Source organism: Astatotilapia calliptera, chromosome 4, assembly GCF_964374335.1.
Source record: "Astatotilapia calliptera chromosome 4, fAstCal68.1, whole genome shotgun sequence".
NCBI classification, from domain to species: Eukaryota; Metazoa; Chordata; class Actinopteri; order Cichliformes; family Cichlidae; genus Astatotilapia; species Astatotilapia calliptera.
This window is the reverse complement of record NC_137425.1, coordinates 25,853,987-25,874,321: the sequence shown is the minus strand read 5'-3', so window position 1 is coordinate 25,874,321 and position 20,335 is coordinate 25,853,987. Positions and strand designations below refer to the sequence as shown.

General features: G+C 42.5%; 1 protein-coding gene across 1 annotated transcript; it reads right to left on the bottom strand.

Annotated features, from left to right (window-relative positions):
- Positions 1–472: 472 nt before the first annotated feature.
- Positions 473–20,059, bottom strand: LOC113021174 (caspase recruitment domain-containing protein 11). The gene is given in 25 exon segments (XM_026165659.2): positions 473–4,330; positions 5,939–6,054; positions 6,538–6,650; positions 6,746–6,904; positions 7,021–7,123; positions 7,237–7,306; positions 7,520–7,760; positions 7,886–8,009; positions 8,160–8,337; positions 9,159–9,279; positions 9,405–9,451; positions 9,535–9,623; positions 9,711–9,748; positions 9,912–9,948; positions 10,340–10,444; positions 10,544–10,723; positions 10,842–10,967; positions 11,063–11,182; positions 11,295–11,465; positions 13,029–13,167; positions 13,884–13,926; positions 13,929–14,012; positions 15,124–15,261; positions 16,388–16,633; positions 19,784–20,059. Coding segments are annotated over 25 exon segments (3,003 nt in total). The 5' UTR covers positions 19,791–20,059; the 3' UTR covers positions 473–4,122.
- Positions 20,060–20,335: the final 276 nt, after the last annotated feature.

Genomic DNA, 20,335 nt, shown 5'->3' with positions numbered 1-20,335 from the left:
TAGCACATGTGACAAGCTCTAGGTAACCATTACTGCTCAGATTTACACCTACGGTCAACAAACTCAACACAGAAAGATCCCCCAGCAGGGTTAAAACCCAGGATCCTCTTGCTGTGAGCCCACAGTGCTGACCACGCTATAACCATTTTGCACACTGTATTATGTCACATTTTATGGCATTGTATATATATGTATTGCAGTAGAAATTAAAATGTAAATTATCTGCCTTTACTTTCTATTACTTTGTCTACATTTGTTTCACACTGTACACCGACCATCCTCTGGATGGTGCAGGGGAGGCACTCCCCCTCTGGCCGCCTGTGCCTCATATATAATATATATATATATATATATATATATATATATATATATATATATATATATATATATATATATATATATATATATATATATATATATATATATGCGCATTTCAATAATTAAAGAGAAAACAAATCACTTTAGACATGAGTGAAATTTAATTCATTTATTTTTTTAAATGGATACAAAAAGCAGTTAAAAGGAGTACACTATAGCAGAGAAATGCAGTACTCCCTGACTAGTCAAAAACAATCCACTTAAAATGATCAAAAAACGCACAGTTTGTGTTTTAAAATGTGTTCACATAAAGTCACATTGTTTAACACCGAAATATGATATGTATAGTTGTTTAGTGTCCATGCTAGAAGACATTTGAGGTCTGGGGGTGCTCCGCCCCCCGGTCTGGGGTGCTGGCCGGGCCTTGGGGGCTTGGGTCCTGGCTGTTGTGTCGCCGGAGCAGTGGGCGGGTGGGTGCAGGGGGGCTCAGCCCCAGTGCAGGGGACCTCCGGTGCATCGGCCCTACTAGGGGGCTCTCTAACTGGTGGGGAGGTTGTTATATCTTTGCAGGTGGTCTCCTCACTACAGGAGCTCACTCTGCAGGTGGGGGGAGAGATATAGGAGAGGTGGAGAATGAACTCAACCTGGGTGTCTATTGTCTTGTGTAGTTTGGGAGATGATTGGATGATGGGGTGGGTGCAGTTTTCTCTGGGGTGGAGTCGGGTGGGCTGCCCCGGACTCTGTGGGGCTGGGCGGTGCTGCTGCTGCGGGCCCCGGTCCGGATGGGCCTGGGCCCCCTTGCCCTGGTGGGTTCCAGAGTGTGGGGGTGCCTACTGGGGTCAGCAGGGGAGCTGGCCCCAGGGAGGGGCCGCTTGCCCCTCCCTTTCTTCCCTCCCCATCCTCAGCTGCCTCCCTATTCCCGCTCTACCACACCCACCCACACACGCATGGCTTGGGGTGCAGGTATGTCACCAGGGTGCAGGGGAGGCACTCCCCCTCTGTCCCCTTCTGGCCGCCTGTGCCTCAATTTTATTCGGCAACCTAGACATCCACATTACTCACACTCTCACATAACACATACATATAGGGCCTTGGGGGTGGGCACGTTTTACAGCATCCAGAGGATGGTCGGTGTACTCCAGCCCACCTTTGGCGCTGGTGCCCTACCCTCAATTTTAAATGCATTTAGACACTAAGGGTTTTCAGGAAGAGCTGTGCTGCTCTCTGAGAGGAAGCTAGTACCATGCTCTCCTGAGTTTTAAATGCACTTTAGAACAGCACACAGCAACACTACATATGAGCGGGCGTAGGGAGGTTTGAGGTCTTCCTCACCCCGGTTCTGTTAGCCGTCAGGGCTGGGGGGCTGGGAGGAGGTGCTGGCCGTCAGACTGGGGTCTGGGATGCGGGGCCTCCCTGCTACTGCAGATAAGGAGGTGGTCCGCTTGCCTCCACCCCAGAGAGAAGGGTTACATGTCCTGGGTCTAGGTGCGGCTTGCCCCTCTGAGGGCGGGGGTACCTGGACCTGGGATATAGAGTATGTTTGGGGAGTGCGACTGTCTGTGCAGTGTCTATTTGTGTCTGTCTACACGTTGGATGAGTGCCGAGTATTTGGTTGTGCATAATAATAATAATAATAATAATAATAATAATAATGGATTGCATTTATATAGCGCTTTTCGAGAACCTCAAAGCGCTTTACAATTCCACTATTCATTCACTCTCACATTCACACACTGGTGGAGGCAAGCTACAGTTGTAGCCACAGCTGCCCTGGGGCAGACTGACAGAAGCGAGGCTGCCATATCGCGCCATCGGCCCCTCTGGCCAACACCAGTAGGCAAGTAGGGTAAAGTGTCTTGCCCAAGGACACAACGACCCGGACAGAGCCCAGGGATCGAACCGGCGACCTTCCGGTTACAGATGCGATTCCCAACCCCCTGAGCCACGGTCGCCCCCAATATGGGGTGGGAATGCACGTCTGTGTCCGCGTGTGCCTGTTCGGCTGTGTCTATATGTCAGGTTGGGTCTTGGACTCAACCTCTCTGGGTACATCTCAGGTCCTCTAAAGTACGGAGGCCTATCTCCCCTCACCACACTCCCTGCCGGTGGCTGATGCCCTCAGACGTTGGTGTGTTGGTGGTCCTTGTCGTCTGGGGCTGTGCGCTCATGTATGTACCGGCAGGGCCGGGCGCCTGTGGCCCGGCTGGGCTCCTTCCGGGGGGTGGGATGCCCTCAGACCTCTGGGCCTGAAGCTCGGTCCTCTCTGGCACAGCTAGCTGCCGGCAGAGCCCGCGGGCACGCCACTGCAACCCCCTCTGGCCTCTGCTCCGTAGCTGCGGGGTGACCTCTCCTTTGGGGCTCTACTCAGCTCTTCCCAGGAGGGTGGCACGGTTCCCCCCCCCCCTTTGGTGGTCCTCCTCGGGTCCTTGTACTCTGGGGCCTCTGGATATCTGGGGCCTGGATCTCCTCCATACCTACTTCATACCCTGGTGGACGGGGCTATGGCTCCCCACACTCCCTAGCAGATCATTACATGGAGAAACCTTTGGAATAAAAGCATGCTGATCCACACAGGTGTGCACACGGGTGTTCACAGACTCGGACTACACCTTTCTTGGCTGCTGCCTCAAAGCACATTGTGCGCTGTCTATCTTGCGTGCTGCACAATATCGTTTATTATTTAGTATCTACTGCTAGCTAGTTTATTGTGATGGTGCTGGTTTTTTTATTATGTTGCTCTTTGTTGTTTGCTTTCTCTTCTGTTTTTTTTTCTCCATACAGGTGATCCAGGTGTTTTGTTTGTTTTTCTTTCTCTTTTTTTTTTTTCTTTCCCCCCCTTCTCACCGTCTCTTCTCCCCTTTGGTTTTCTTTCTCTCCCTCTCTTTCTTTCATTCTTTCTCCCTGTCCTATCCCCCAGTCATGTCTGTCCCGTTTGTAGCAACTGAAAATAAAATAAATTCATAATTATAATAAAGGTCAATCAAATGGACCAATATGGCAAGGCCATGATGATCCACTTGGTAAAATAAATCCGCTTGGCATCTTTCTTGGCCTCAAGACAACAATTCTGACAGCTAAAGATCCAAACGGGACACAAAAAAAAAAAAAAAAAAAAAAGAAGACATTTGAGCAGCTAAACCTATTGTTTCAGGCTCTTTGCTTTGCATTCAGTTCAGTTTGCAGTACATTCAGATTGAAATACAATAATGAATCCACTCCGTCTAAACTCGACACCTTAATGGAGCGTTCATTATTTCACTTCAAATGAAAAAAGCTGAAGAAAACAGGCTGACATAAAATGTAACTGTCCAAACAAACACTGGCCTAGATCTATAATGCACAGATAATATTGTATGAAAAAAAGCTTCAGTTCCCTTAACCTACAACATCTGTCACACTTAATATTCTCACAGCTTCAGCTTTTCACTTAAAACATAATTAAATGACCCGTGGCCTAAATACCAAAAAGTAGGCTCCTTGTGTTATTGAATATAGTTTTGAAGTACAGAAGTATAATAATAAAACCTTAGGTGTGGTAAGTTGAAGGGAAGATTGCAGTTTTAATGAGGTAAGTACATTTGTACTTACATGTACCTTCCTTGTGCGGCTCAAATAAGTTGCAGTTTTTTTTATTTATTCTAGCCAGTCCAGCTTGGCTATTATAGAGACCTATAATTATGAGAATTTCAAAATTATGTTAAAATGTATGTACACAAGCCTAGTGTGGGCTCCTTTGAAATTCTTAGTAGATACTGGCACATGCACTAGTCATACATGGTACCACACACATTCTCTCTCTCTCTTCTACTGCAGCCTATCCAGTTCAACCCAGACCATCGCCCTCTGCTGGCTGTGGATGTTGGTACGTAAAGCAGCCAGCAGCTCATCAGTGCAGCTCCAGGTGTTGGGCTCCAGGGTGTAGTGAAGCATGGGCAGTGTCTCCAGCTGCAGCTCCTCGGCGTGGCACAGCTCCTCCATCACACTGTCCTCCCCACAACGTGGAAAAAACTTTCTGTTTCAAGTGATGGATAAATAATCACCGAGTATCTAAGACATGACTTTTCCAAATATATGTATTTCAAGTAGAGCTGGGCGATATGAGATTTTTTTCATATCACGATATGTTTTTTTCATTTCAGGCGATAACGATATCTATCACGATATAAGCCAAATAACTATATTTGTAAGATTTAAATGTGCCGTTGCTCACAAGTAAAATGTGAAATAATCAGCAGCTTGTTTTTAAATATTTATTTCCCATAATAAGTTCAACAGGGTAGATGTACTTAAGGAACATGAGACTTTTTCAGATAAATAAAAGGCAAATATTGCAAACTACACAAAAGGCAGCCGCTAAAGCGTTTAAGTTTCAAAATAGAACAAATGAAACAGACTAAATTGTCAATTCCACTTAGAAACAAAGTATTAATTCTAAAAATAAATCTTAGTTTGTTTTACAGAAGAACAGACAAAACTGACTAACTTTTGTCAATATCAAATAAACTGAGAACTAAAAGGAAATTCTCAATCTCTCCTTGTTGTATAGCTTAGCTTTTCAAACAGTTTTAACAGTTACTTTAGTCTGACAAAAGCCGAATGACGAATTAGCGCTTCCAGTCAGAGACTGAGGCTACGTCCACACGTACACGGGTATTTTTGAAAACTGAGATTTTCCGTTTTCGTTTTAAAAAATAATCCCGTCCACACATAAAGGCAGAAATGAAGGAAAACGCTGCTATGAACATGCCAAAGCAGCAGGTGGCGCTAGATTCCTAACCGTGCAGAAATGTTGGCCAATCAGAAGTCTAGAAGCCTCGGTGGGAAAAAGTAAACAAAGCTGGGGCATAGAAGCAGAACAGAGTCGTATGTGTGGAGGGACAGTAACTGTGTGTATGTGTAAGCATTTAAACACTGCAGAGAGTAGAATTAACAGTAACAGTATTGTAGAAATTCATTTCACCGAAACAATAACGCGGCGCACAGTGTGACGCATGCACCAGTTTATTGTATTTCCAGACTTGCTTTCGGCACAATTTACAGTGCACGCTACTCTGTTTTTTGTCAGACTTGAAATAGCCGAAATACCTTCACACTACGGAACTTCTTTGGCTCTTCCGTTCGACAATCTCTCCGGCATTGGAACCATCGTCTGTTTTCTCTTCGGTCACGCTCGGTTGATTTTTCTAGTCGGCACACTCATTTCCTCCATTATGCGCTGGCTCCATTACCTGCTGGCTGCTTCCCAAACAAACACACGTGCGGCTTGGCACTTGTGCTGTACGTAACAAGTCACGCGACGTGACGCTGCGGCTGTGATTGGTTGACTTTTTTTTTTTTTTTTTTTTTTTTAAAGAGGACAAGAGCGGCGAGGTCTATCGCGATAGCTTAATTTCTCTATCGAGTAAAAGTTATATCGCGATACATATCGTTATCGTTCTATCGCCCAGCTCTAATTTCAAGGTAAGAAATAATCACTCTAGAGAAGTTAAACGCTCCTTACTCCACAAAGTGGATTGCCATTAAATACATACAAAGCTTGGATAAAGTACAGTAGTGCTGCTATGGTGAGACCAGAACTTACTGTAGCACTGAACTGAAAACTGCCTGTGTGTGCACTTACCTCAGCTTCTTGTGTTTTTTGTTCTTGGGGCGAATATGGATGACGATGGGGTAAATCCCAAGTCTCAATAAGCCTTCAACACTGGACAAGCCCAGCTCGAGCAGGCAGTGTTTATCCTGAGACAAAGAGATGGCATCTGTTTATCTACAGCTCGTTTAAGGTCCCAACACACCATTTCCATCAGGTTGGGTCAGGACTTTGCCTGGGCCATTGCAAAACTCGCTGTGTTTGGTTTTCTACAAACGTGGTGCCTTCCATTATGACCAAACATCTCCGTATGTATGCTGTCATACAACAAGCCATCCTTGTTTAGTCTTTTTTAAATCATGCTCTCATGAACTTTAACATTTAACATGCTAACTGAGCCTAGTTTTTTAAAGGATTTCAGAGTCCTGTGGAAATTTCTCCCCGCGATTGTCGGTAATTGACTTTTATTGGTTACTTAATCGTCCTAAAAACAGCATTCTTCATTGTCCTTGAGGAAGACATTTAGTAGGATGGTTGTAAAGCAAAATGTGGTGACATTTTTGCATTTTCGTCAGGCAAAGCAAAAGCTTCTTTTTGAAAACCACACCCCCAGAAAACACCGCTGACCTTACCTGGCTGATGACATCCTGTATTGACTGCAGCCTTATGCCAAGGGCCTTCTCTGGACTGCAAGAATCCAACAAGAATATTCTCTTGTCTTGTCTCTCTGAAGCTGGAATGGGCTCTGAAAATATTTAATGTATGATCAACAAATCAGCACCAAACTTTGTGCACTGTTGGGTCACTGTGAGTGGATAGGTCTGTGTGTTGCACAGATACCTGGCTGGCAGGTGTTAAACTTTAATCCAGACTGTGCTGGTTGCAGGAGCTTCTCTATCAGACCACGGGACAGCAGAGACGGTGAGAAGATGACTGGCCGCTTGGTCTGAACCTGCACTGACTGTACTAAACTGTAAGGGATTAAGTGGTCCTCATGGCCTGACATGGCAAAAACAAGTACAAATACATCAACACAAAGTGTGCACATACACAAACAATTCATTTATGACACAAACATGCTATTTCATTGAGGGAGCGACAGGGCTTCAACTTACGTTTGCTGAGCGTGTAAAGGACCTGTTGTGTGGAACCAATCCCACGGCAGTTTGGATCCACCGCTTTGACCAATCGTACACGGCCTGATGTTTTCTTTAAGAACTACGCAAAGAAAAATATACATCTTCCAATGAGGAAACGGGCAAAAACTGTAATATGAGGCACCACAGCCGTTGTGCATGCTGATCATGTAATTTAAATATGCATCAACTTACCATCTTCTTCTTAGAGTCCTTTTGCTCCACTGACATTTTTCGTAACCTTATGAGTAACAACTGTTGAGCCCTGAAAGAGAAGTCGATATATTCTTAGTTATTTACACTAGTCACACAGCTATTTTGTTATCAATCTAAATTTATTCGCCAGTTTTGTAAATATATCTACCTTCTCTTATATGTACTTGAACTAAATAACACTGGCCTTGTGGAACTTTCAGGACTGAATTGTGCCTTTAAAATAATAATAAAGCAAAGTCACGTCAAAGTCTGACTGACATACCGGTTGTAGTTGGGCATGGATCCTGTCTGCAAATGCTTGGCTGTGCTCGGGTCCACCAGGGAGCAGCGCCATTGGTATTTTCCATTGTACCTTGTATCTGTGACATGTATAATGTCATCACAAGAAACACCCAAAGATGGCGGGTCACCATGAGGCTCCATGCTGAGATTAACACGCACATAGAAAGAGTCGGGACCCAAAAAAGTTGGCGATGAAACCTGCGAGGACAGGTTTGAGTACCCTGAGGATGAGAAAGCATGAGAGGGGGCACCTTAGCGTCACCTTTCTGCACCACGAGGGGAGATTTCAAGAGCAGACTGACCGGCCTCATATGAATTTTTCAAACCTCTGAAGTAACAGACTCACCCTCTGGGTTGCTCTGGAATTTAAGTGTTGACGGCTCGGTCCACCACTGCAGAGAAAAGTGGGCCACCTCAGCAGTGCACTGACTCAGCAGCACACTTCCCCCACCAAACAGGACTTGCTCCAGCTAAAAACAACAGGACAAAAACTGCATGTCATTCTACAGCCTCATTTTCATAGAAGCAAAGGCACACACTTGTCCTTGTGGTACACGTATTTCCACATGCACACATTAAAAGTGCTCATATATGATTTAATCGCATATGCAGACGCCAACCTCCAGCAGCTCGCTGCCCTCCTTCAGTCCACATTGTTCAGCTGGGGAACCTGCTCTCACATGGCTGACAAATATCCCCGTTTGGCTTCCTCCAATGATGGTGATGTCATCGGCAAGACTTGGTCTCCTGTGCTTTGGAGAGGTTGGGGGACTTGGAGATGGTGAGCAGTGTAGGTTCCTGAGAGATGGCAGAAGACCGTCAGAAGCAGTAAGGATGAAATTACATAACACTAGTCTGTGATGGCATTCACTTTGCTTTGGTGCCACTTTTGTGCTCTTTACATTATGTTGTACACTATGACAGAAAATTGCACTTATATAATATTAATCACATTCAAAACTGTTTAAATTTTTATCATACAGTAATTATGTAATGAACTCCATTTTTTAATACCAAAAAGATAATAATAATAATAATAATATATAATAATAATAACAATAACAACAACAACAACAACAACAATAATAATAATAATAATAATAATAACAATGATAATAACAACAATAATAATAACAATAATAATAATAATAATCCACCAGGAGAAAATAAAATGAAGGACAAACCAGATACATTTTAAAGACATCTAAACATTTAAACCATGAAGTTTTTTTCTTTAATTGTTTAAATTTGAAAATTTTACTTCATGTGCTGGAAAGATTTTTTCCTTTGAAGCTGTAGATTGACATCTGCTCTTCCTTTTTTTTTTCTTAGCTCTGTTGGTTTGTTCTCGCCTGTTTGTTTACAATAAATAAAGTTATTTTTGAGTTGTGTAATGGTCTGTGGCCTAATACCCACAACGTACCTCTGACAAAAGAAATGTTAATGCTCTTCTATACTAATGTTAATGTTAGGACCTTTTAGGACCATCATTCTCACCTACGAAGATTAAGAGATTGCCCTGCAGAAATTAATATTACTTGTAATTAAGGAGGAAAAATGACAGTTTAACAGAGCTTTTACTGGTTTCAGTGACAGGCATCAAAGCTGTAAGTTTGTACCTGGGCACTTTGGGACTGGGCTGCTGTGCAGAGACTATGGGCAGGTTGACCAGGTCAGGGGGGAAAAAATGAGACTGCAAGGAGCTCCACGAATCTGACAAAGAAGGCTCACTCTGCTCACCTGAAAACACCAGAGAGCCTTTTAATGTACACTTACATTTTTGTTATTATTAGATTGAACATGATTAATCACCAACACATTGATTAAAAAAAAAAATGGTTGTAAATGCAAAGAGTCAAATGTACCTGGAATGTTGTCATTCTCATCACTGCCCCATGAGTCCAAGTCAAACCTTTGTGGAAGCAAAACGAGGAAAATGGTAATCAACGTGAGAATAACGGGGAAAATTGCAGGGTGAAAAATATATGAACTCACTCTGTGTTGACTCGACGGTTGATGGAGTTCATGCAAGGAGGAAAGGGGAATGTGGAAAGGCGGTTTATTTCCTTTTCATTGGTTTCTGTCTGAGGGTGAGGAGGTAAACATAAAGATGCAGATCTTTAGAATCTTATTTTTATTATTTTTATTATAAGCAGGGCTTTGATACTCACTGACAGCAAGAGGTTCTCCTCTGAGTTTGAACCAGAATCTGTGAATCAGCAGAAAAACACCGTTTACTTTAACCTAAAACACTTGTGATGAAATCCCCCACCGACCTTCCTACTTTGTGTAAATGAAAAGTACAAAAGCAAAAGGATTGCACAAAGAAACACTAGATAAGCATCATCCAGCTGCCAGTGTGGTTGACTTACCCTCTGAGTTTTCATTGGCTGGGCCACTAGAGGGCACCTGTGACACAGAAAAGATGCTCAACAGAGTATGAGCTCGCAGATAATGAGATGTAAGGTACAGGCACGAACATGCAAAGAGTTGCACAAGAATGCATTGCAACATTTCCTGCTCATAATAGGACCCCTTGCCTTGTCTAGCTGCAGTGAAATGTTTCAGTCAGAAAGATACATTCTCTGCATAGCACACAAACAGCATGAAAAAACAAGTTTTTATCCTGTGGGAATTCCTATGATATAAAATGAAGTGGTGATTACACAGCAGTTAGGTCAGTAAGGCCTGTTTCGATTCCTTCTGATCTTAATTTAATCAAACAGGGCAGTTGTGATTCTGTTGTTATTGTCATTCTCATCATAATAACTAAACTACTGGTATTAACTGCAGCACTGACCTTTCTTAGTAACAGATTGGTTCTTCTCGGCTGCGGGCTCAGATCCAGGCCGGGGGAACAGCAGGGGCCAAAGCACTGTTCCTCACTACACAGAGACAGGTGGGACTGGGGGGCAGAGATGGAGGACAACATTTGCATTAAAAAGTTTCTGTAGAAGGCAGGGGAAGGTGAGCGCTGCCCTCATGACTTAGTGTTTGAACTCACACAGTGCAGGCAGGAGCTGTTTGGCTCCATTTTCTCCTGGCTCCTCTCCCTCTCTTTGTCCAGCTCTCTCTGCTGCTGCTCCAGGTTGGCCTGCAGCTCAGCAATGCGTTTACGCAGACGGTTCTTATCCAGCAGACAGTCGGTGTACTCAAGCTGCAGGCTGTCTCGACTGCGCAGGGCCTTGAAATGAGAGGACAGAAGTGCAGAAAGTGAATAGGTTGGTGATGTGCGAGAATAAGCCAGAGCAGCTAAAGTGACTGATGAACTCTTTGTGGTTAGACAGTGTGCTCTCACTAACCTGGTCTCTCTCCTTTTCCAGCTCCATGATTTGGTTGAAATAGGACACACTCCTCTTCTGCTCTGTCTCCCAGTCCAGCTGGAGAGTCCTCACCTTCAGCTGTAGCTGTTCGCACTGAGACTCCAACTGCAAGTACAGTCCAGAAAAGAAAGTATCATGAAGGAAAAGGTCATTATAATGTTATAATGTATTATATAATATGATGGCAGACAACCTCTCACCTTGTCCCTTTGCTCTTCAGTGTTTTGGAGCTCGCTCTGTAGTTTGGTGATGATATCGCAGAACTCCTGTCTCTGCTCGGCAGCCTCCCTGCGGTCCTGCTTCAGGATATCCATCAGAGCCTGAGGTGAACCAAAACAAAATGAACACAGATAAAAAAAAATACAACAAAGAATGATAACAGCTTAAAAAACATGATTTCAGATGATACACAATATGCAATCAAAAACATACAACGACTCCAGTGGGTGGGATCGAGTTCTTCATCTGACTTCCTGTAGTCTCAGTTTTCTTAGGCAGGTTTTCTGGTAGAGCAGGTGTAGAACCAGTTACAGCTTTAGAGGCATCAGGGGCACCACTTGTTTTTTTCTCTGCTGCTGCCAGCCTGGACTTAAGCTCCTCTACCTGCATGTATGGAGAACAAGCAAATAATAAGCATATCAATAACCTGCTAGTGTGGGACTCTTTTATATTTTAATATCAGGAGCTAATGTCAGCTGCTCCTTTATTGACAGTGGGTTACCACGACAAATGTTTTTTCCCCTGATATTGAACCAGGGATCTTTTGTTTTTCAGGCAAATATGTGAACAATAACACAAAGGTCCCACTGATAGCAGTATCTCTAAGTCTACAAATATTATCCATTAAGGGGACTTGTTACACTCGTAATCCACAACCAGTTCAAAAGGTGAGACCCAAGGAAAGTCACAAAGAAGACAAAATGAATATAATGCAAGATGATATTGGCAGTGCAAAGGTGGAGGTGTGTATATGAGGCAGGGTGATTGGCTATTTAAAAACGGGTATCAAGAACGATAATGTGGGGCATCTAGCCACGAAGGATGGAAAACAGGAAGGGAAATAGATAACGATGTGACCTAACTGAGAATTAAAAAAATTAAAAAGGGAATGATGTCACTGAAATGTTTTAACCACTTGGTTCTTAAAATAGTCGTTGCTGCTTTTAGGTCAGCATGATGTCGGTCAAAGCGGGCATCCCTAATATGGTCACACAGATCAGGCTGGGAGCACTGAAGCCCCACCCACCGCTAAACAAACTCTGTGTTTACGAGGGACAGCAAACAGAAGTAAAGTGGCTTAAATGGTGTGTGGCCTTCAAAGGAGAGAAACCTTAAATGGCTCATTTTAGACAGTAGACAGCAGCCGCTGGCAAAAAGATCCCACTTTGAGATAAGAATGACTTTCAGTAAACAGCTGGAAATGAGCTTAAAGCTTTAAGGTGGAACATTTAAATGCAAAAACCAAAGAGAATTCCACAAGTTGCTTCTTTCAGAGTTTACGTTTCTGTGAAAATCTTTCAGTAATCTGAATTCAGAGGCTGGGACTCGTGATAAGGTGTCAACTGATCCACTATGGCTCTTCAGAAGATGACAGGAAGGGCTATAGGGTGGGTGGACCTCTCTTGGTTTTGCCATTTTGGACTTAAAATAATAAGAAAAAACCCAGGGCTAAATAATGATGATTTCAAACTATTCTAATAAAAATATAGGATTTTAAAGATCATAGATAGACTGTAGATCATACACTGACTTGCAGCTATTAATATCGCCTTATTTTTACAGCCAGCTGGCTCATTCCTCAGTGGTTCTGTCAACATGTTGTAACAAATCCTGGGGTGGCTGATAACATCTGCCCCTGCTGGCTCGAGCCGCTTCATTTATCTCTTTTGCTGCGTGCCATCCAAAGAAGTTTCGTTGCCTCAGGTGCTTTTATTTGTTCCCTTTTTTATGCCTTCAGACACCACATAACTTCCGAGAACAGCGCTTGTTTCTGTTATATGCATGGCAGCAAGAGGTATCGAAGTCGTATCAAAGCAAACAAAGCTCTTTCTGGCTGACATGGAGCACCTAAAACAGCAGCTTAAAAGTGAAATCAAACAGATGCAAAATGCAAGAGAACTAACATTAATATAAAAATATATTTTTCTTTCACCCAAACCAACTGACCTGACTCAGCAGTTCTCTCTCTCTGGTTGAGGCTTTGCCTTGATCCTCCAAGGCTCTGGAGTACTTCACAGCCTGCTCCAGGTGTCGGTCTTTCAGCTTTCCCAGCTCTCGACTGGCTAACTCCCAGTCTTGACGCAGCCTTGAGATCAAAAACCATCCAGATCAAACATTTTCACTTTTTGTTACCAACTTGTTTTTCTACAAATGTAAAGATGAATTTTCGTGGCTCAACAATTTTAGATAACTCTGGAATTGGCAGAGGTGAAGATGTTGAGATTTGAATTTGGAGTGAGCAGGATGGACAAGATTAGAAATGAACATCAGGTGGACAGACCAGATTAAGTGGTGCAAAGACAAAGTCACAGGCTGGAGGTGCCAGGCTGGAGGACAAGAGGAAGTCCACAGAGGAAGCTCATAGATGTAGTGGAGGAAGACTCGTGGAGAGATGGTGTTTCAGAGGAAGATGCCACCACAACCAACATGTTTATTTTTTTTTGTTTTTCTCAGTGTTTAAAATGATTTCTGCAGAATGAGAGTAAAACAGTTTGAAGAAAGTAACATGAAATGTTCTTAAAAGTGTTTTTTTATTGTTCAAAAGTTGTTTAATGACAGAGAAACACATTCTGGAGCCAACGCTGTAGCAGCACATCAGGTTTCTTCCCACTGGGATATAAAGTAGAGGGAAAGTAGGCGGGAACAATGGTGCCCTGACCCCTGTAGCTCTGACAGCCTTTGTGGATTATTAATGTCACCTTGTAAATTCACCCCATGTGAATTTACAGGTTTCTATGACATATTTGATTCTTTGACAGAAAAGCTTTAAAGGAAGAAACTGGAAACTAGAAAAGCCCAAACCTTTCCAGCTGTAGTTTGTCATGGCGTAACTCCTGAGCTTTACGCACATGCGGCTGTTTCGAAGCTGCTCCCTCAGTTTACGCACCTCCAGCAGCAGAAACTGAGTCAAACCCTCTGGACCTTCCTCATCTGCGTAGAAAGAGAATCACACGTGGAGGTCATTATCATGGAAGGAGGGTATTGTGAATCAATGGAAATTGTAAACTGAATTGTGAGCCAGAGAAACTGGCTTTAATGTGTGGGGAGAAAGGACAAATACATGTTTATGTGTTGTGGCTGTCAGTAAATGGCACGCAAGAGAACATTAATGCCAAATGTGCAAATGTGTTCACTCTTTTCTCTGCTCTTGGGCAACATAATAGCTTTGTAAAATAATCATATGCTCACTTTCAAAGAAAGCGCTTATGTTCCAGTTATTTGTTAACCATTTCTGTTCGTCAGCAATGAAAGTAAATTAGATGTGTTTGCGGTTAAGATTCACATACGGTCCCTTTTAAGTTTAAATGTCTTGGCTTTAATTTGGTTGTCAGTAAAGAAGAACTCATCGAACTCATCACTTTGGGCTAGGCTAGTTTTTGCAGTCCAGAGCTGAATTATGTGAAAATGAGTGTATTCAACCATCGATGTTATTATCCTGTCATAGCACCACTGTGAGAACCCCTATGACAGCTGGGATAGGTTCCTGGCTGCCATAGGGGTTAGATGTCAGGTACATCTGTCTGTCACAGGGCTAACAGAGAGAGATAGACAACCATTAAAGTTCAAAGTCACAGTTTAGAATCATCATTCAGCCCAATGTGCATGTTTTTGGACTGTGGGAGAAACTCAGAGTACCCATGCATCACGGGTAGAACATAAGTGGGTTAACACTTGGGACTGAATGACTGTGACGTGACAGACTAACCATTGTACTGCCTAAGTATAAACCTTAAATCCTTAAATGTAATCATCAAAATACTTTAGTAGTCTTCACAAACACTCAGTTGTTTTTAAAATTTATAGTGAATTAAGCTAAAATGCATTAAGAAAAACACACCCACAGTAATTTGAGTGTATAAGTTCATCATGAAATCTAGAATATCCCCATACATGGAACATTTTCCATGTCACGTAAATGCTTTGGGGGATTTTTCTTAAGCCTGAGTTACTTTAACTTTAAAGTTTTAATTTAAGGTTAATTGATGGTTAAGTCCCCCTACTATGCCATTCTTCTTTCTATCCACAAAAAATCTCTGCTTGCCTAGTATGAGGGAGCATCGGTGTGTTGGCTGTTGCCCGGTCAGCTGTGTGTACTGCTCTGGATGGTAAAACTCCAGTGACTCCATGAAGGCCTGAAGACCTCGCTGGCCCTGACCGCGCAGGATGTCCAGCAAACGGCCTTTTTGTGACAAATAGGGAACAGAAAACATAAGGTGAGTAACACTGCAAGTGTGGAATAATTTACTTTCCGTTGCATGACATTATACAGTGACAATGCTGAAAGATAGGTGCAATGACAAAAGGTCAGGTTAGGGTAAAGCAGCACGTTTAACTAACAGATTAAAGAGTCTCAGCACAAGAATGCTACCTCTTTGATGTATGTGTCATTACCTCTGTAGTTACATGCTGTTGGTATTTCAAACACGACAATGATAAAAGACTGAAACAACAAAATTCTCCGGGGGTTGGACCAGGTGTTTGCCTTCAGTGTCTCTTCATTTACAACATACCTTTCATCTTTATCCTCATCCTTCTCTCTGCCTGCCTCGACTTAGCAATGAAGTTCCTGCTCTTTTCTCTCACTGGAGCATTTATTCAGTTTTCCTGTTTCTGACTGATGAACTGTTAGACAAACATTCACATCTAATGTTTATCCTCTTGAAGTTTCACCAAAGAACCCACTTCTTGTAGTCTTTTAAGACTGCAGCTCAGCGTCAAATGAGTAATCACGTGTTTGCTTAAATTTCAGTGCTCTGACACCATTGAAACGATGCTGAAGCACAGATGTCACTTTGACTCTAAAGAAAACCTGAAAATGACAATTTATGAATCATTTCCTCAAGGCGTCGCTCGCACTGAGACTTTAAATGTGTTTATTTATATTTCAGTTACAATCATTTAACGGGCCAAATGAGCAGGCCAAATTCTCTGAGCAACGGAGAAAGGCCCAGTGTTATGTTACACTCCCATGAACTGTAGTAGACCATTGCTGGTTGTGACTAAAGCTTGGATTACTGCACTTTCAGCTGTGGCAGTACAAGTCTGTACAAGCGGATTAAGAAAGAAAACTATAGGAAGTGTGGGATGTGACCCATATCTTGTTATTGGGCGTCGCACTGACTGCGGAGGATGTACGCTGATGGTTTTGGTGGGTGAGTGCACTGTTGAAAGCTACAGCACTTCTGAACCCCTGTGGTATGGCATGTTCGTATCGTTCTGAAGCACCATCTTTTCCTCATGTCTCTATAAAGCTGTAGGTGCTGATCACTGATTTGACTTTTCAGCCGAGCTCTTCTTCCTCTCACCAGCTTTGCTGATGCGCAGGGGGTACTGCGTGGAGTTGAGCACCTCATCTTCATCCTGCTCGTCGATGACCTTGCACTGGCGCAGGTACGGCGTGAGTTTTGCCGGGTTGAGGATCCGCGTGAGCTTGTGCCGTACTCCCTCCACGCGGTCCCACAGCTCCTCGCAGCGCTCCTCTGACCACGAGGGAGAAGCTTGTGATTCCTCCTGAGCGATGTCGTCGTCCTCCTCCATCCAGACGGTGACACCTGCGCACGACCAAAAAACGTATCAGTTCAGCAAAGAGCCTGGTCTGGAAAGATAAAACAATGTCCCTTAGTTCATGTTTTTTTCCATTTACCGAAAATATGCTTGTTGCCTCGGGCCTTGCTCATGTCCCACTTCAACTTTACGAGCCAGATTTCCAGACATGCCCTATGTCCACTCCCAGACTAAATATTTTCCCAAGCAGAATTCCTTTGTGAATTTGTTTTTGTCTGACCCCTCTTATCTGAATTCCTTTAAACATCAAAGTAGGTCAAACATTGTGTCATTTATGCGCTTTCTAAACAGTAACTATCTGTTTTTTAACAAATAATAATAACAAAAACCTTTTGAGAGCAAGTTTAATATAATTTCATGCCATAATTCGCTGTGCCTAACACTGAAAGGCTATAAATCCTGGTAGGATTACTGGATTAATCTGCTGCATAGCGATTAAATGAAATGGGGCTCCTTTACTTATAAGAGTCTACTCACTACAAAACAGCCTGACAGGTCTGTTGTGGAACTGAGTCTCCAAAAAAAGACTAAAGAGACAAAGAGAAACTGATTTGATGAAGTAAGTGAACAGGAACTTCAATATAACAAATCAGAAGTAGTTAAATTGTTGTAGAGCAAAGGGTCTGCTGTTGAAGTAGCAGGGAGGACTCCGAATCATGGGCTCAGAGGACAGGAATGCAAAGATAGGTGTGACTCATATTGCACATCAACAAACACTCCAGGGGACCACAGACAAAAGCTTTCTCAGCCTGATTCACTTCACGAGACAAGGGGAGAAAGTGAATAGAAACTGTCACACAGAATTCCTCCATATTAAAGAAGAGACAACATAAAGGGCGGTGATTCAGTTATCAGTGAACTATAAAGTACGAAAATATACCGTAAGGCCCCCAAAAGCTGCATGGATCGCAGACATATGTCATTTTTGTTGGGGGGCAAATATAGTGGGGTTTATATTTCCAGGAAGGCAAACAAACTGATCCATTACAAAAAAGAGAGATTATTTTTCCCATATTGATGCCTGAGTGATAATGGGAGTTCCTGCCACTCTGTGCAGGTGATCAAAGCAGTCTGAGGTAACAGGCAGGTTGAGGCAGGCTTGGCTGATCTGTTTTCATGGGATTACGAAGCAACTCCTTACACTCAAGGAAAACAAATACTGGATAGTCATTAGCTGTAGGAAGTAGTTCATCTGCACTGCTAACCAAAGACCTGTTTTATATTCAGAGTAAATAAAAACAGCGGCACACAGTAACACCGATAAGATAAAATTAAGTATCGTTTGGTTCAATGAGAAGATTATGCTTGAAACCTGTTTATCACAGGGTTCATCTCCATATCTTTCAGTAAATTTCACTTATTGTTTGTTTTGGAAATGCGATACACCCCCACACCTTCTGTAAAGTGCAAAAGTCTTGAGTCAACCCTGATTTTTTATATTTTGCAAGGAGTCAGACTTTCCTGTAAATATAAAAAGCAGTCTTGATCAATATTTCTTGAAGCTTTCTGAAGCTTTTTCAAAGTTTTTCTTTCTTTCTTTGGCTGCTTTTCCCACTTGTTTTCAGTCCAGTGTTTGTACCTGACAATTTTCAGGGGAATATTTTTTTTGTTTGTTAAGCTGCTTAGCACTGACCTTCGAAGCATTCAGGCTAACTTGAGGGATGAAACAGTGTTTGTTGTGTCTACAGATAAAAGAAAATTCGGCAAAGAGCCAATTTAAAGTTGTATCTTAAGGCACTTTTTACTAGAAGCATGTCCCACATCATTTGTTCCCATTTGTTTTTTGAATCTATGGAAAATGTCTAAGACAAAAAGACAACACAGTCTGACAGCCAAGTAGTAGTACTCTAAAGAGCTAAAGAGCCATTAGGAAACTTGGGATATCTCGGCAGTATGTGCTGTGTGTGGTGTGCAGTGTGTCCATAAAAAACTTCAGAAGTAGATAAAAAAAGAAAAACTGGCGGGCCTACAAAACCATTTAAAGCAGATAAACAGTACCTGGAAGTCCTGTTGTTAAAAGTCCCGACACAGGACCTGAAAGATGCAACTGGCCCTTCCGTTGCTCCATGGACTGTAACAGACCGCTGAAGCCTAACCAAAAATGATCTCAGTAGAAGGCTTACTGTAACAAAGTCATTCTTAATGAAGGGGAATAAAGGCCGAGGTAGCCAAATTACAGAAGAACTGCAATGAAAGCAGGTCTTATGAAGTGATGTATCCAAGTTAGAAATTTTTGGCTAATCGTCTGTAAGTTTGGAGAAGATCAGGAAAGAGGTACAAAAGTGAGTTTATAAATCTATCAGTAAAACACGGTGGAGACTCTGTCAGTCAGTGGTGATCCTCCCTGAATTGATAGAATTATGAATGCAGAATAGTGGAGTACTATCTGGAAGCATTTGATTAGAAACAATTTCATTTTTTGGCAACAATAAATGATGCCAAACAGACTGCCAATACAGTAAAAGTGTAAATGGATAGAAAAACACACTGTTGAGTCTGGATTAGTCTGGAGAATTATTCTTGAAGAACTTAAAGAAATGTCAAGAAATCTGACTAAAAGATTAAAGGTGGTCATAACAAATATTGACTTTCAAGTATGTTATAATTATACAGACTCCGTTTTTGCCTTATAGTGTATTTCCATTTATGTTTGCATATTTTTTAAACTGCTGTAACCATTTTCAGTTTTCCGATTAAAACATAAAGCAATAAGGAGTGACTCTGTCGGACTTTGGGGAAATCCTTAGTTTGTATTTGAAATGAGTAAAAATATACTAGAAGTGTTCATAAATCACCATGGTCTGAAATTATTTTGTTGCAAGAAACTGGCCTTAAAAAAAAATCAAAAATAAATAAATAATGAGAATAATAAACTTGCAGAGACTGTCACTGCAGCTGTTACTACTTCAGCAGTTGTTATGCTTGTTTACAGAAATCAGACATAAAAGCGTACCACTGATAATAACCCAGTAACAGGAGCACACTCCTGCTGCCCGGTAACACCTGTTTATTCGGTTAATGATTGCTAGAAAAGTCTGGTAACCTGTTACTAGTAACACCGTTCAAGCTAATCAAGCTAAAAATTACGCTAAACAGCGACTAAAAATCTGTTACTTTAATCTTAAATGTTGACTTACCACTCATAATTTTCTCCTGTGAATCTGAGTCCCAGTAAACCGCACTGCGATCCAGTCTTTACATCCCAGTCAGGTCCACAAACACAGCCGAGGAGCGCACGATACACGCTCGCACACCTTTGCGCACTCTGCTCCAGTTCCTCCACCCTCAACCACAACATCCAATTGTCAGGCAAGAGGAAGGAGGGAAAAGTCCCACTCCTCTCCAAATCACGGCGGATTTCCTTATCGGGACTTATGATGTCAGTGTAGCAGAGGCCGGAGGCACTAGATGGCGCTTTCAACCAATGCTTGTCCACACACACACACACACACACACACACACACACACACACACACACACACACACACACACACACACACACACACACAGCTGTCACGTATAAACTCCGCATTTCACACTTTCCACGGCTGTCAGATGGAAAAATTAGACAGTCTACCTTAGGTTCTCACTGCTGCGTCAAATTGTTAGTTGCCACACAATTGTCATAAAGAAAACACTAGTCATTAACCGCCAGGTGCTACAAGAGTAAAAGGAAAAAAAACCTGCTA